Source organism: Podarcis liolepis (assembly GCF_965112155.1).
Source record: "Podarcis liolepis genome assembly, chromosome: 11".
NCBI lineage: Eukaryota > Metazoa > Chordata > Lepidosauria > Squamata > Lacertidae > Podarcis > Podarcis liolepis.
In genome coordinates this window covers 65,039,944-65,054,623 of record NC_139565.1, presented here as the reverse complement: position 1 = coordinate 65,054,623, position 14,680 = coordinate 65,039,944, and the positions used below count along the sequence as shown (strand labels likewise).

General features: G+C 55.9%; 2 protein-coding genes across 2 annotated transcripts in view; both read right to left on the bottom strand.

The window, feature by feature from the left end:
• Positions 1 to 1,249, bottom strand: part of LOC310688868 (phospholipid-transporting ATPase ID-like) — an 81,129-nt gene extending 79,880 nt beyond the window's left edge. Inside the window, exon 1 of the mRNA XM_083465769.1 lies at positions 1,138 to 1,249. The gene's annotated coding sequence lies outside the window, so the exon portion shown is untranslated. The remainder of the gene's footprint in view (positions 1 to 1,137) is intronic.
• A 1,369-nt stretch (positions 1,250 to 2,618) lies between these two features.
• Positions 2,619 to 14,680, bottom strand: part of UNC13B (unc-13 homolog B) — a 127,967-nt gene continuing 115,905 nt past the window's right edge. The window contains exons 34-41 of the mRNA XM_083464360.1: positions 14,135 to 14,278; positions 13,569 to 13,692; positions 11,152 to 11,208; positions 10,137 to 10,217; positions 8,015 to 8,162; positions 5,176 to 5,268; positions 4,377 to 4,536; positions 2,619 to 3,997 (exon numbers count right to left, since the gene is read on the bottom strand). Coding sequence (XP_083320486.1) covers positions 3,712 to 3,997; positions 4,377 to 4,536; positions 5,176 to 5,268; positions 8,015 to 8,162; positions 10,137 to 10,217; positions 11,152 to 11,208; positions 13,569 to 13,692; positions 14,135 to 14,278 — 1,093 coding nt within the window. The 3' untranslated portion in view covers positions 2,619 to 3,711. The remainder of the gene's footprint in view (positions 3,998 to 4,376; positions 4,537 to 5,175; positions 5,269 to 8,014; positions 8,163 to 10,136; positions 10,218 to 11,151; positions 11,209 to 13,568; positions 13,693 to 14,134; positions 14,279 to 14,680) is intronic.

The following is a 14,680-nucleotide window of genomic DNA, read 5'->3' as shown; positions in this document are numbered from 1 at the left end:
TTTTTTCTAAGTCCGCGTCCCTGCTCTTGCCTGTCCCCAAACCCAGCCTTGCTCCAAAGCAACCAAGAGCCTGAGCTCAACCACGTTGCTTCTCTGTCTACACAAACTGATGCTCTGAGTATTCATGGATCAAGGCAATTAAGTTTCCAGGACAGAGTCCCAGTAATGACCCAGAGGAGGCATCTCATCCTGTGGCCTCCTTTGCAACAGAAAGGCAGTGGAAATGCTAAATCTGGATGTCTTGAAAGAGGCTGAAATAGCTAATCAGTTTCAGAACAGTCTGTTCCAATCTGGCTTCTAAACAGGTGGAGAAGAGCTGACCATCTTCTGTTGGAGGCAGGAGTCCTCTGCGTTGAATGTTTCCCCTTTCTGTCCAAGGAACAGCTCAGCCCCCCAGAGATCCAGGCACTCACCAAGAGAAAACTTCACCTCCTTAGCTTCTTTCCTGACTGCAAAGCAACAGGGAGGAGGCAGCACTGCAGAAGTCGATCAGCGCTCCCACGGGAAGAGGTGGGCAAGCGGCGGCTCTCCGGCGTAGCCGGCAGGAATAGAACGAAGCCCACCCACCCACGTGGCTCCCGGACAGCTGCCTGTCAAGGCAAGAAAGGTTCTCCTGGCATCTTTGTGGTGGCCTTCAACTCTCCCTCCAGACAGAAATCACACTGCAAGGCTTCTCTCGTCTTTCTTTGGCTGTTACTCTCTAAAGCACCACATTCTTGTGTTGTTTAAATAATAAAGCGGTTCAGCCTGAACTCAATCAGAGATGCTCCAAAAGTGGTCCATCTATGCAAGAATCCTGCTTTTCATAGAAGATGCTAGCGCCTTAAATGGTCTTGAGCTTCCTCCGAAAGTCATGGCTTGCTCAGCAGGCGAGAACATCCAGTCTGCCCAGGCAGTGTCTGCTGAATCTCCCCCTGGGTGTGGGGCTCCCACCGCCCCTCTCAAGCCTCCCATTCAGAGAAACTAAAGACACACTAAACACACTGCCTATTTTGCCACTGGTGCCAGAAATACAGATTTTGCTTTCTTTGTCACAGGACCAAGTCCTCAAGGATCTTCTTTCTTTTTAAAGCTCAGCTAGACTGACCCCTTGTCCCTCAGGGTTGGGGCTGCATCTTCTGGCCCCCTGAAGGAAGCGTCAGTTTGCATTTCTTCGGCAGAAAGTATTGATCTGATGTGCAGAGATCTTTCCTATTCTACTTAATTCAAGAGGGTTCTGGAAGCGTCTCTGCGTGAAAGAAACAGGCAGAAGGTTCCTGATGTTCTTCCTTCAGAGATGCCGAGTACAGTTGGCTTAAACTGGTCCTCTTATCTCTTCTGTCAAGGTCAGGCTGACTATAATAAGAGGCCAGAAGGAGCCTGTTTCTCTCTTTCTCTTGCTCTCTCTCTCTTCCTTCTGGTGTTCTGTACATAGTATGCTGAGTGTTATAGTTTAGACTTATTATAAATTATTGTAAGTTTAAGTCTGTTGCAACTGGATTTCTTATCGAAAGGGCCAATCCTGAATTTTTTGCATTTGTGACCATTTTGCTCATTTGCCTCCAGGAGCAGTAAAGATCTGCTGGATGAAATATTAATTGCCTCTGGTCTATTTTTTGGGAATCCTGCAACGTGTTTAAGTTTTCACTCTGCTAACTATATGTTGGAATTTGCTCTGGATCAATACTGAGTAGAATTTCATGACACGAAGGAAGCCTCTTGGCAGCTCTTGCATAGACAAGGCGCCTGGATGATGTCTGAAAGCCAACACTCTGACCTAGAAAGGAGCAATTGCCAAGAAACCGCCAGGAGGCAGGATTCTTCCCCACCCCCAGGAAGCTGGGGACAAGTGTCAAGGGAATGACTTGCCAGGCGACAGCAGACTTCTTCACACGGCACACAGGTAGCTCACAAAAGAGCTGTTCCACCAGGCCTTTGGCCAAGGCACAGCCTGACCCCCTCCTTTCGTAATCCTCACAGAACTCTAGCCCAATGGTTGCCATTAATTGGATCTGAACTGATTTTAGAATGAATTGATTTTAGAATGCTGTATTATTTTACTGTTGTTAGGCACTCTGAGCCCGGCTTCGGCTGGGGAGGGCGGGATATAAATAAAATTATTATTACTATTATTATTATTATTACTATTAAAAGTGAGAACCAGCCACATGCATAGAGGAATTTGGCTACGGATGGGTGCTAAGCTCCCTCAGGAGATGGCAGGATGCTTCAAAGGACCAGGTGCTGGGGAACGCGATGGCTGGGAGACGACGTGTTGGCTGCCGTGGGGATCAGGAGGCTGGACAAGATCCGGACGGGCCTTGGGTCAAATCCGGCAGACAACCCAAGGCCAGAAGCCAGTTGGTGCTGGGTGGCCCAGCAGTGAAGGGCTCTGGAATCGCCCTCCATTTGGGGTTGTGGTGGGAAGTGTCTCACCTTGGGGATGGAGACACTCTTTGGGAGGCTCCGAGGCAACCGGGGGCTCTCCCCAGGCCCACCCCTTCTGCAACGAAGGCTGCTCCATGAAGGTTCAAGGAACAGGCCCCGAGGCCTCTGGGGGAGCCTGAAGAGGGAACGGCTGGAGCCTGGCGAGCACCTTCAACAGGGGAAGTCCAGTAAGAGGGGCTGGAGGCAGGAGGTGCTGCTAAACGGTCCTTTATTAAAGGTTACACGGATCGCTTCCTGCCACAGCGGCACATTAAACAGGGATTAAAAACCGCAACAGTAATAATTGTGGTGACCCAAAGAGCGGTTTTATCTTACATCCATTGACAACAACTACACGGCGTCTAAAAGCAGGTCTGAGAAATACGAGGTCTGTTATTATACAGCTGTACAAGTGCCAAGAGGAAAAAAAATAGAAAAACAACCCCCCCAATATACAAATAGAATCCCCCCTCAACATGCGGCTCTTGGGTGTTTCTTTGAGGGCCACAGCACACGGAGGGCGGGGGCCGGGTCATCCCCCATGGCAGTCAGCAGCTTGGCTTCTTCCTGCACGGTTCCTAGTGCAAAGTTGTTTCCGGTGGGTGGGTGTGTTCACGATGGTTGCACCAGGAAAACCTCTCCCTCCCTGCACGGCCCAAAAGCAACACGAGGGAGGAGAAGGGGGGGGAGAGACTCCCAGGACAAAGACTTGGCGCAGAAACAGAAGAGGATGGAGAATAAGGCGGCCCTGAGAGAGAGGATGGTGCTCAGGTGGGCAAAGGGGGGATTTTTGGTCAGTGTTGTGCTTGTCTGGGGTGGGGGGTGGGGACAGTGAAGCTCCTGCAGCCCCCTCCTGCTTCCACTCGGACCCGGGCTCAACCAGGCTCCGGGCAAAACACAGCTGACCTTGGGCTTTCCTGCCCACCCAGCCTGGAACAAGCAGCTGCTCACCTTCCTCCTTGAAATCTCCTCTGCAGAACGTGGACACCCCCCAGCCCCCCTCAGGCCAGGCGTGTCTGGCCCACCTTGGCTTCGTCTTCCTGCCCACGCAAGAGAATAGCGTTCTTGCTCCGCAGCACCAACCCCAGAGGAGCAGCCATGACAGAGGCAGGCACCCCAAGTCCAAGACCTCCCCCCCTCACTCTGACTCTCTGCCTTCTGCTGAGGGTCCAGACAGGTCTCCTGCGGCTGGCAAAGGGGCCGACCGAGACGCGAGGCTCCTCCCCGGGTCCAAGAGAGCGGGCGGCTGCGCTTTCCGCACACGTTGGCATCGGTCACCCAAGAAGGGTGGAAGCGCAGAAGGGCTCAGCTCCCTTCCTCTGTGGAGCGCGACTCCGACTTCAGCTTGACGAACTCCTTGGCCACTTCATCATTGGTCCTTTGCGAGAGGATCCTCAAGACCGTCAGCCCCGTGTCGTCCATGTGGACCCTCCGCCCCAGCGGGCACCAGCAGGCGCAGCTGCCCTTGTCGGCCACGTCCCGGAGCTGCATCACGGCGATGCCCAGCACGCGGTCCTCGCGGGCAAAGCAGTAGTCCTTCACGCACACCTGCAGCTCGTAGGCGTCCGGCCCGTCCTCATTCCCCAGGATGCTGCAAGAGAGCGAGGGGACGCCCCGTTAAAACTCTGGTAGGGAGACGGGGTCCCGGGACCAGGAGCCCCCCACCCCCAGTGGAAAAAGTCCTCAGAGAAGTTGGCATCTTCCTCCTGAGCTCCTGAGCCTTGCTCCTGCCAGGAGTGCTCTTGTTTCGTCTCGTCATATTCAGTTTTATCGCTTTGGTAAAGGCTAAGAAACACCGTGCACATATTGCGAAGGCCACCCTGCGCTTGCAGGGCAAGGGAGATAAGGGCTGTGGGATTCCTGCAAGGCTCCCTCTGCGTGGCCTGATCCTGCATTCCCAGGCCGAGGGGCTGCTTGCCTGTCTCTTGGCCCAGTTGGGGAGAGGACGGGAGGGAGAGGACAGGACTTACAAGTGGAATGTCTCGTTGTACTTTGGGGCCCAGTTGTTGCTCTTTGACTTGGTGGTGAATTTCCGCTTCTTGTCGCTCTGGTGTGGCCCAATCATGGTCACCTCCACGAAAGGGCGGAACATGCCCGAGGTCTGCCACTTCAGGTCATTGGCTGCCACCACTGCGGGAGGAGAGAAAGAGGCTGGGGGAGAGGTCCGGTTCAACCGCTCCACACACCCTGGCCAAGCCAGAGAGGGCAAAGGGGTCTGGACTCACCATACGCAACAAGCAGCAACCCGAGAGGCTGCCCAAGGCAGAAGCCCAGCCCCTCTTGCCCAGCTCAAGGCAGCACTCTCATTGGAGCTTCTTCCTCGGCCGCTGGCTGGCCTCCCACAGACGCATCTTCCCCACACCACTGTCCTGACCAGGGAAAAGCTCTTTCTGCCATTTGGGGAGCCCGTGGACCAGTATATGGCTGTGCAACTTGGGAGGCAGCTCAGCCCGTCCCCAAGGGCAGCTGGCCTCTCCACTTGCAACGAAGCCCAACCGCCCATCGGCTGAGCAAGTTTCCGAGCCATGCCCACAAAAGGCTACTCCGAAAGGGAGTCCCCGCCCTGGTGAGTGACAGTCCTGCAAGCCTCTGGGGGCGATTGTGGGAGAGAGCAAGGCGGGCAGCCTGTTCCGCTCAAAGACTCACTCCGTGCCCGCCTGGATGGCCAACTCTCCAGCACAGCGGCTGCGTTGACATTTCCGGGGTTCCCAAGAGACCAGGCCTGGCTGCCAGACCATCAGAGGAGCGGGGGGGGGGGTGTTTGGTTACCTTTCACCGTGACCTTGTGCTCCCCGGTGCCAGGGTGTGTGTACAAGTCGATCTGAATGGACACTTCGCCCACGGGGTCGTCCACTCCTGAGCCTGGGGGGCAGAGAAAGAGAAAGAGCGCCACAGACGGCATTGGCATGTGCCTAAAGTTGGGACGACGATGACTGCATCCCGTTGCCCAAAGACCCCCCCCCCCACGCCTCTGCTCCCTCCTGCCTTTCTGTTTTGCAGCCTAGTTCTCTGCTATCTTCTTTGGACTGGGTCCCTGCTCTCTTTCCTGCTGCCCAAAGCACAGTCAGCCCAGCTCTAGGCAGGGGGGCCTGGCTGCCTCGTGCCCCCTGGAGGGGCTGCTGTTCCCCGGTCAAGAGCACCTACTGGCTGCCGATCCACAGCCCCCTTGGAGGCTTCTCCCTCCTGCTCCTCAGCAACGCTTCCCACCACTGACGGGTGTTTGTGTGTCTCTCTCAAGGCATTTTAGCACCAAAGGGACCCAGTCGAGAGAGTGGGTGGGCACTGCGAAAGCAGGCAGAGGCGCTGGCTCAGAGCTGCCACACGCTCAACACTTTGGTTCCTGGAGACTGTCCTCTCAGACACACAACATGAAGGCAATGGCAGGGCCAGAGGGCGTGTTTTGGGGGTGGGGGGCTGCCAGGTGGCTAAAACAGGCCCTCTGGGGTGGCAGTTGTGTCTCCGCAGAGCAGGCTTTCCAATGCACACCCTTCACCTGGCGCTTGGGTCTAGTGCGGCATTTTAAAGGCTCCTGCTGATTATGAAACTGAGTAAGGTGGGAGGAGGATGTGCGAAGAGCAGTGGCGAAGCCTCAGGAGCAGAGAGAAGCTCCAACCTCACCCTGCCTTTCACGGCCCCCGCCTGCTCCTGGGAGCTTGAACCCATCTTAACCATACAGACTCTTCCAGATTTGCAGAAAGAGCTTCAGCCGAAAGCCAAGCCTTCATCGGACTGTCCACCACAGCGTCGAACGAGGCGCACTGTTCGCCTGGGGTCCAGAACTGAGACCATCTCAGTCGGCTGCTCCACAGTGCACTCGGTGCATGCTCAGAGGAGCCTTCTACCGTGCAAAGTGTGAAGCATCTATTTCTCTCACCATCTATTTCTCTCTGTTCGAACATCCAGAGCTGCAGACTTCTGCCATCAGGCTGACAAAACTCCCCAGGGACAGCAACCTCCCCCCCCCACCCCGAGGGAGCCTGCAAGGCGCACGCCACAAGATGCTACGAGGCGAGTGATCCAGGAGGGGAGGAAAGGCCTGGGGGTGCTAGAGGGGGGCAGAGAAAGGCCAAGGGGGGGTGAGGGTGGGGGGCTCCAAAGCACAGCAGGTTTGCAGCCGTCCAATGTTGTCATGGCAACATTGGCCTGGAACATACCCTTATCAGGACGGACATCCTCATTAGCCGTAAACCTAATCCCTTTCCCACCATGCACTGGGGCAAGCAGCAGGCAGGACGGAGAGAGAGAAGAGTTTGGTTACCACCCAGCCAAGATTACGATGCAGAAACCCACCGGGGCGGAGAAGGCAGGGCTGGCCGTGGGAATGGCTCAGAGGGGAGGGAAGGCAGCTCCTCTCCACCGGAGGCTGAGCATCGAGGGGGGCCCTGGAGCCCTAAAACGGGCTGCCTTCGGGGCCCAAGTTGGAGAAGGAGGAAGTCTCCTTGCTCTGGCTGCAGAGGAGGGAAAGCTGGACCCTGGCCTTGCTCCGGCCGGCCCAGAGTCCTCTGGATGAGATGACGCTCACTTGTTGATCGCTCACTTCTCAGCCCCTGAACAAAGCAGAGCCCCCCAGCTGGGACTCCCAGGCAAGCCCTGGGGGGCTGGTGCAGGGGTTCAGGAAGGGGTGAGGGGGTGAAGCCCACCCCGGGAGTCATCCCTGAGGGGGTGACAAAATGGCACACTGAGAGGGGCGGCACTTACTGTGGGGCCAAGCCACACGTCTCTCCCAGGAGTGGTGCCCAGGGCTTGGGGCCCTGTGCTGCCCGAAACGGCAGCGTGGGGCTTGCACCCACCAGACGGACTCTGTGGGCAGCTCGATCGCCATGCTGCCTCCGTGCACAGATTGGCCCATGGCTCTGGGTGCCGAAGCAGCTAGCTACACCCCTGGGCTAGTGACCCGTTCCACTTTGGGCCAGGCCAGGCCAGGCCGGCTCTCTCACCCTTTCACTCAGCCTCGAGTCAAAGCAGCAGCAGCCCCTCCCCTCGGCCTCCCCAGGCAGTAGCCAGAGGCAAAGGCAGCTGCAGAGCTGAAGGAGGCCAGGCATGCACCTTCAGGAGAATGGAGAGCATCAAAGGACCCCTGGCGCAGGAGTGGCCCAAGGCACCTTTCCTACCCCCAGCAGAGGCCCCACACGCTCCAAAGGGGGTCCATCTCCTCCCTCACACTTTGGATTGAGGGGCCCCTTTTGGACAGTTCGCTGCTTCTCTGGCGTTTCCAGGAAGAAGGGGCTCTTGGGTTGCTTATGCACTCGGGCTGACCCCAGACAAGCAGCGCTCAAGGGCCTGGGAATCAGTTCCAGGGGCCACACGGCTGGCTCTGCCGGGACGGAGCAGCAGGCAGGGACCACCCAAAACTACCCCCTGGGGCATCAACAGGGAAGACAAGGTGGGCATGCGTTCCCTCTCTGCTTTTCCAGGGCTCAGCTGAGCTCACTCCCCGGACTGTCCCCAGAACATGGCTGCGCACGGCCTGCTCTGGTGAGCACATGCACTTTTGAGGAAGGGCGCAAAGAGGCAACTGACGGAGGCCCCCCCAGTCCTGCCCCATGGTGCCTCCGCTGCCTCCCCCTCCCCCGCCTGAATGAGTCTCGCCCTTGCGCAGGATCCTCACCTTGCGCTGTCTGCGTCTGCACGAAGGTCTTGATGAGCGTGTCGGTGGTTTGTGTGTAGAGGGACAGCGCATAGCGCAGAGACTGCAGGTCTGAGCTCTTCTCCAGAAAGGTCTTCTTCAGGCCGCTTCCCCCGGCGTGGAAATATTGCTGTGGAAAAGAGGCAGTTGGGGGGGAGCGTGATGGCTGGGGGCTCAGGGGGGGGGTCCCCTGTAGTCCCAGAACACTCTAAGGGGACCCACCAGGCAGCGTCACAACATGAATTAAGGAGCATGACTTCATGACATCTTTGGTTTACAGAAAGTAGTTTTCTTGGGTGTCACATCAGAGGGGATGAGTTGAATAACATTTATAGATAGCTGACAGACAAAGAATCGGAAGTTCCTTGTTCTCTTAACTGTAACTCCCCCTCCCCTTTGTCTCTCTTTCGTTATTTCCTCTTTCTCTTCCCTTCTTCTCCCTTCTCTCGAGCTCTCTCTCTATTTGTTTTTGTCTTTCTTCTCTTCAGGGTTTGGGTCTTTACTTAGATTAACATTTCAGCTTTGATAAAAAAAGAGAAATTGGATAATAATCTTTGTATCCCTTTTCCCAAATGCTACTAAAAAACAAACACGCAACTGGAGGCTGGAACCCCCGTTTTTCCCTTTCCTGATGGGCGGCTTCCTGAATTAAACGGGCCCTTCCTAGCCCATCAACGCTACGGACATTTTCTCCTGCAGTCCTTGTGGGATTTACAAGGAAGGAGGCCTCACTGCCTCTTCTCTCTGCCTCTGGGCAAGGCCCTTCTCACCAAAAACTAGACTCCTTCCTCCCCTTTGGGGCCATACATGTCAGAGGCAGAAGGAAGAAGCAGCCAGGGACTCACCTGCCCTGCTCCTTTGGCCACAGGGGGTGGGGACCCCCAACTGGCTCTCCCCCAAGCCCACGAAGGAGACTTTGGAACCGAGTGGTCCAGAAGATGGAAGGAGGAAGGGCTTCTCTCTCGGCTAGAGGAAAGCCTAGCACAGTCTGTCTTACGACCATCTCCCTTGTGGACTGAGAAAGCAGCTAAAACAATTATTGCTCTTAAATTGGCCTTCAATCTCTAATAATAAATAATAATAATAATAATAATAATAATAATAATAATAATAATAATAATTACACCCTTCCCATCTGGATGGGTTTCCCCAGCCACTCTAGGTGGCTCCCAACGGAATATTAAATATAGAATCAAACATTAAAAACTTCCCTAAACAGGCTTGCCTTCAGAAATGTCTTTTAAAAGTCAGATATTTATTTCCTTGATATCTGATGGGAGGGCGTTCCACAGGGTGGGCGTCACCACCGAGAAGGCCCTCTGCCTGGTTCCCTGTAACCTCACTTCTCGCAGGGAGGGAACCGCCAGAAGGCCCTTGGCGCTGGACCTCAGTGTCCGGGTAGAATGATGGGGGTGGAGATGCTCCTTCAGGTATACTGGGCCAAGGCTGTTTAGGGCTTTCAAGGGCAGCACCAACACTTTGAATTGTGCTCGGAAATGTACTGGGAGCCAATGTAGGTCTTTCAGGACCGGTGTAATATGGTTTCAGCAGCCGCTCCCAGTCACCAGTCTAGCTGCCACATTCTGGATTAGTTGCAGTTTCCAGGTCACCTTCCAAGGTAGCCCCACGTAGAGCGCATTGCAGCAGTCGAAGCGGGAGATAACCAGAGCATGCACCACTCTGACCAGACAGTCCATGGGCAGGGAGGGTCTCATCCTGCGTACCAGGTGGAGCTGGTAGACAGCTGCCTTGGACACAGAATTTACTTATAGAATCTAGTCTCAGGCTGTTTTGGGACACATCTGAAGTCACTGAACTTTATATGTTCTGCTGCTGCCCTTTTTAATAGGTAAAATGTCTTACCTGGGAACCTGATTTAGACCCACCCTCTGCCCCAGAGGTTCTGGCGCTAGCCAACATCCCCACCCCCTGGGTGGGTGAGCAACAACTGCTGAGCTTCCTGCTCTCCTTGGAATTCATAGAATCACAGAACTGAGGAGTTGGAAGGGGTCCCAAGGGTCATCTAGCCCAACCCCCTGCAATGCAGGAATCACCATTGTTTGTGTTTGAGGAACCGAGGCGGGGGTGGGTGGGTGTCACTAACCTTAATGGTGTCTAGAGCCAGTTCCAGCACCGCACACTGCTTTGGGGTGAGACTCCGCGTTTCCTCCTTGACCATGTGATCCTGAAACAGTAGATGGCGAGATTAGGGCTGTTTCGGGGGACGGGGACGGTAAGGATCCAAAAGGGAAGGCAAGCGTAGGGGTGGGTCAGGGATCCAGCGGCAGGGGACCTTTGCTGTGAGAAGCCTATGAAGAGACACGCGGCAGAAAGACGAGCGGAGCAGAGGGAGTGGGAATGCGGCCACAGGCCTGTCTCTGGAGACCTACGCAAGCTCATCGGGGAGAGAAGACGGAGGGGACAACACACACACCAGCTGCAAGGAAGAAAACTCTGCACAAAGGTCTTCTGGAAGGGACCCCGGGGCCATCTAGTCCAACCCCCTGCAACGCAGGAATCTTTTGCCCAAGGTGGGGTTCAAACCCACAACCCTGAGATTGAGAGTCTCAGGCTTAATATGGAAAGAAAGAAAGATGTTAATTGATTAAGTTAATCTTATTTGAAAGTGGTATTGGAAAACTGCTAGAATGACTTATATGGAAACTCAGCTAGGGAAATTCGAGGAAGTCATCTAACAAGGATAACAAAATTGGGAATTTATCAGTTAGGGTAAATGTATGTTTGTTTGCTTTTCTTTCTGTTTGTTTTTCAGATTGGAATGTTTTTCTTTTTAAGTTTGTTATAAATTTGGAAAATTAATTAAAAAAAATTGGGGGGGAAGAGTCTCATGCTACGAGGGCTTCATTCTTGCAGGGATGGCGGGCAGAGAGACGATGTAACGGCCTGCGGTCAAGCATCATGCGCCAAGAGCCAAGGCAAAATCCAGCTTACGCCTGGGCAGGGACTCAGGCACTGGCCACGGTTACGACAACGGTGACAAGACGCACAAGGGGACACAAGGGCATTCTGTGGGACACACAAGCAAGACAGGCACAGTCACAGGCAGGGCAGGCGGGGGGTGGAGGGCCATGCGCTAGCGGTTACACCCCCCCCCATACCTTCAGCTTCGACAAGTGTCCCAGTTCTTTAGCGGCGCTGAAAATCAGCGGGGTCCCCTGCGGGCGTGACGAGCGAGAGAGGAAAGACAAGACAGGAGGAGCAGAAGGTTACACCCCGGATTCTGAGCAGGCAGAGGCAGCCAGGCAGGAGACCCTCTTGCAAGCGCCTGCTTCGGTGCCCACTAGGGCTGCTTCAGGGGGAAAAGAAGGTGGGCAGCCTTCGTGGGTCACACCAGTACAGTAGGGAAGAGGGATCAGGAGGCCTCAAAGGCTTTGCGTCGAGCGGAACATGCTGGCTTGTCAACGGAAGGAGAGGCGCTTGCGGGTGGAAGCCCCACTTATCTCAGCTTAGCTGTCAAACGGCCATCTTGGCAATCTCCAAGATACACAGGAGTGGACGCAGCCAGCTTAGAGACAGGGCCACTTTCCCACCTAGGTGACCTCCCAGGAGTGGGCTGGGCCAGAGGTCAACGTGGGCAGGGCAACGAGGGCAAATATTATGAGTTTTGGTTCCGCTGGTGGGGAGAAGCGAGGCTTCTTAGAGATGGCCTTAGAGATGGAGGAGAGCTGGGAAGGGGCCTCCAAGCCGGGGGCAAGTTAACTGGGCTCCTGGGGCCAGATTACATAGTTAGTTTTGGAAAAGATGTGATGCCTAAATGCTTTCCCGGGTGCCGACAAGTCGTGGCGACCGCTTGCCGCTTCAGGGTCTGTGCTGAGTCTGGCTCTGCAGTCGGTGTTGTACATTGGCCTGTTCTTCTAATAAAGAGCTAGAATGGATCCATCTGGTGTTTTTTAGCTCCTCTGGTATCCCGGCACCAAACCACTCGCACAGGCCCTCCTCCTTTGTGCTTCCCAGGGCACAAGATTTCACCAGGCTCTAGGAAGCTGGCAGCCACGGCCCCTGACCCAGAGTCTGATGGGCTTCTGGCCTCCAGGCATGGAGACATCCCTCCGTTTCCACAGCACCAGAGTTGATTGGCTGAGCCGTCTCCTGACGACTGCAGCTGCCTGGCGCTCCCTCTTCTGCCTCGGGGCTCCTGGCTGCTCCTGGGACTGCGCTAAGAAGCACCAGGCCCACCCAAGCCAGGCTCCCGTGCCCTCCGGAGGGAACAGGTCTCTGGCCAGGCTGCAGCACCTTTCCCTTATCATCCTTAAAGCTTTCCCTGGCAGGCACAGCGTGGACACAGGGCTGCTGAAAACGGGCTTTGCAAAATGTTCCTTTTTGTTCCTGTTAATGGCTGCTACAAGGCTGGGCAAAAATTACCCTCCCCATGCCAGGCAAGAGAGACAAAAGATTTCAAAGGACGGGGGCACAAAGAAAGGTCTCTCGGCTGCCCCATGCAACTCTCCAGCCCCTGCACCAGTGGGTGGGGGCTTTCCTTGGCACTGCACTCAAGAAGGAAATAGGTGGCTCCTTGGAGGAACACAATGTGGGACTTGCTGCCATTGCCCACGGCAATTGGGACCCGCTTTTCTCTGGGTCCGTTCTGTTCCGTGGAGTGGGGGGTGGGCTTTGTGCAGAGAAGAGGCTGGTGGGCCACTTTCCTCCCCCTCCTGGGAGCTTCAAAGGGTTTCTGCAGCCAGCCCCCCCCCACTTGACCCGCCTCCCCTCCTGCTTCGTCTGGCTTCCTTCTTTCTTTCTGAAAAGGCTGGTTGCTGCCTGCGCTGGGCTTGCCCCGCAGACAGCCTGACCCAGCCATTTTCACAGCTCCGCTTAAACCTCTTCGCGGCAGGGCATGCGATAAGCGTACAAAGGCGGGCAGGGCTTCTCCTTCTGTTTCGCCAACCCACACAAGCCCACGCAGCAGCAGCAGCAGCAGGAGCAGCAGGAGCGCTGATCGCTCGTAGCCTTAAAGGAAGCCCAGCCTCCAAGCTGGCTCACCGGCTCTTCTGCTGCCCCTCTGCATGGGCAGGAGCAGACCCAGGGCAGCCCAGGTGGGAACAGGCTGGAGGAGGAGGAAGCATCCGGGGGGGGGGGAGTAAGGTCCCCCCTCCCTGGCTGTGCCTGAACGCGGCTCCTTCTGGAGCCCCCTCTCCTCACGCTCAGACCTGCTCCTTCTTTCCCATCTGGTCCAAATGCCCCTGGGCTGGTTCAGACCCCCTCCTTCTCCCCCCCCCACCAGCCATTCAGCTCTTTGCTTACACTTAAAAATGTGCCACCTCTGTTCTCTGTTCACCTGGGGGCTGTTGGGGGGGTGAAGGAAGGGGACAACTGCAAAGACCAACGAGAGCAGCCAAGATTGGCAAAAGGCAAGAGATGCAGTGTTACCTAGTGGTTAGAGTGGCATCCCAGGACCTGGGAGAGATCAGGGCTCAACCCCCCACTTGGCCAGGAGGCTCTTGAGTTGTGACTTGGGCAGTTGCTGCCTCTTCGCTTGACCTCAAAGGAGGGCAAAGGAGCGGGGGAAGAGGATTACCGTGTTGTCCGAGAGGGGAGGCAGCACGATGATCTTCTCCAGGGTGTTCATGACCACCCTCCAGAGATCCTTCAGCACCCGCTTCAGCACCGTCTTCTCACAGACGTCCGCAAAGAGCGTCAGGCTGCAGGGGGAGAGCAGAGGGTTAGGCTCAAGCAAGAAAACCTCAGCAGGACAAAAGGACCCCTGACTTTTCCCTGGTGGCCACAAGTGCCTGGCCAGAACCAAAGGTCTATCCAGCCTCTGTTTGGTCTTCTACAGCCGACTCCCTTGGCTGGACGCGACCAGCAGCTGTGGCCATGCCTCGAGGTCTGGCCAGGCCAACGGCTACTGCTGCTTCCAGCTCTTAGGGAAGCTTTTGTAATTCACTCTGGGCCGCTTTAAAAGTCCTTCTGCCTCAGCTGGGACTGACAGAGGAACCAAGAAAGGGTGGGGGATTCTTCCGCGGAAGCAGCCCCCTCCATTTCCCAGCCCTGGGCTCAGGCTGAGGTTGCTCTTCATAGACGGACCCCAAGAGTCCTGCGCAAACCCTCTGAATCTGGTGCGGATCCGCCTGGGGCCCTTACTTTCCATCCAGGAAGTCCATCAAGGGCCTGAGGACGTTGTCTGCGTCTTGGGCCACCACATTCGGAGGGGCGTTCCCCGGCCCTTTCACCTGGCAGAGGATATCCGACATCTGCTTGACGCAATCGTCGATCCGTGCCTGGAAACTAGAGGCGAGAAGGGACAAGATCACTCTGGGCGCGGCACTTGCGGGCACCTCCCTCCCGTGCAGGCTGATGCCACCTGCTTGTGGGCAAAGTCTGCCTGTGCACGAAGGAAAACAGGGCGAGCCCCCAAAGCGCAGCGCTCAGCAGCCCCCTAACGTGAGCCTGGCCCACCTCACCTCAGGCAGCTCACGGGTCGGGGGATTTATGCTCCCAGAAATTCAAGCTCTCCCCTCTCCCCCCCTTGCACTTCTCAGAAGGAGGGAGATAGGAAGGATACGTGGTTATCCTTGGACGGAAGCCAGGCCAGGATGCCTCTCTCTCTCCTTCCCACTGTGCTGGCAGAGCAAGGGAATGCAGGAGAAGCAGCGGAGGCGGAAAAGGAAAGTCCCCAGAGTTTAAAAT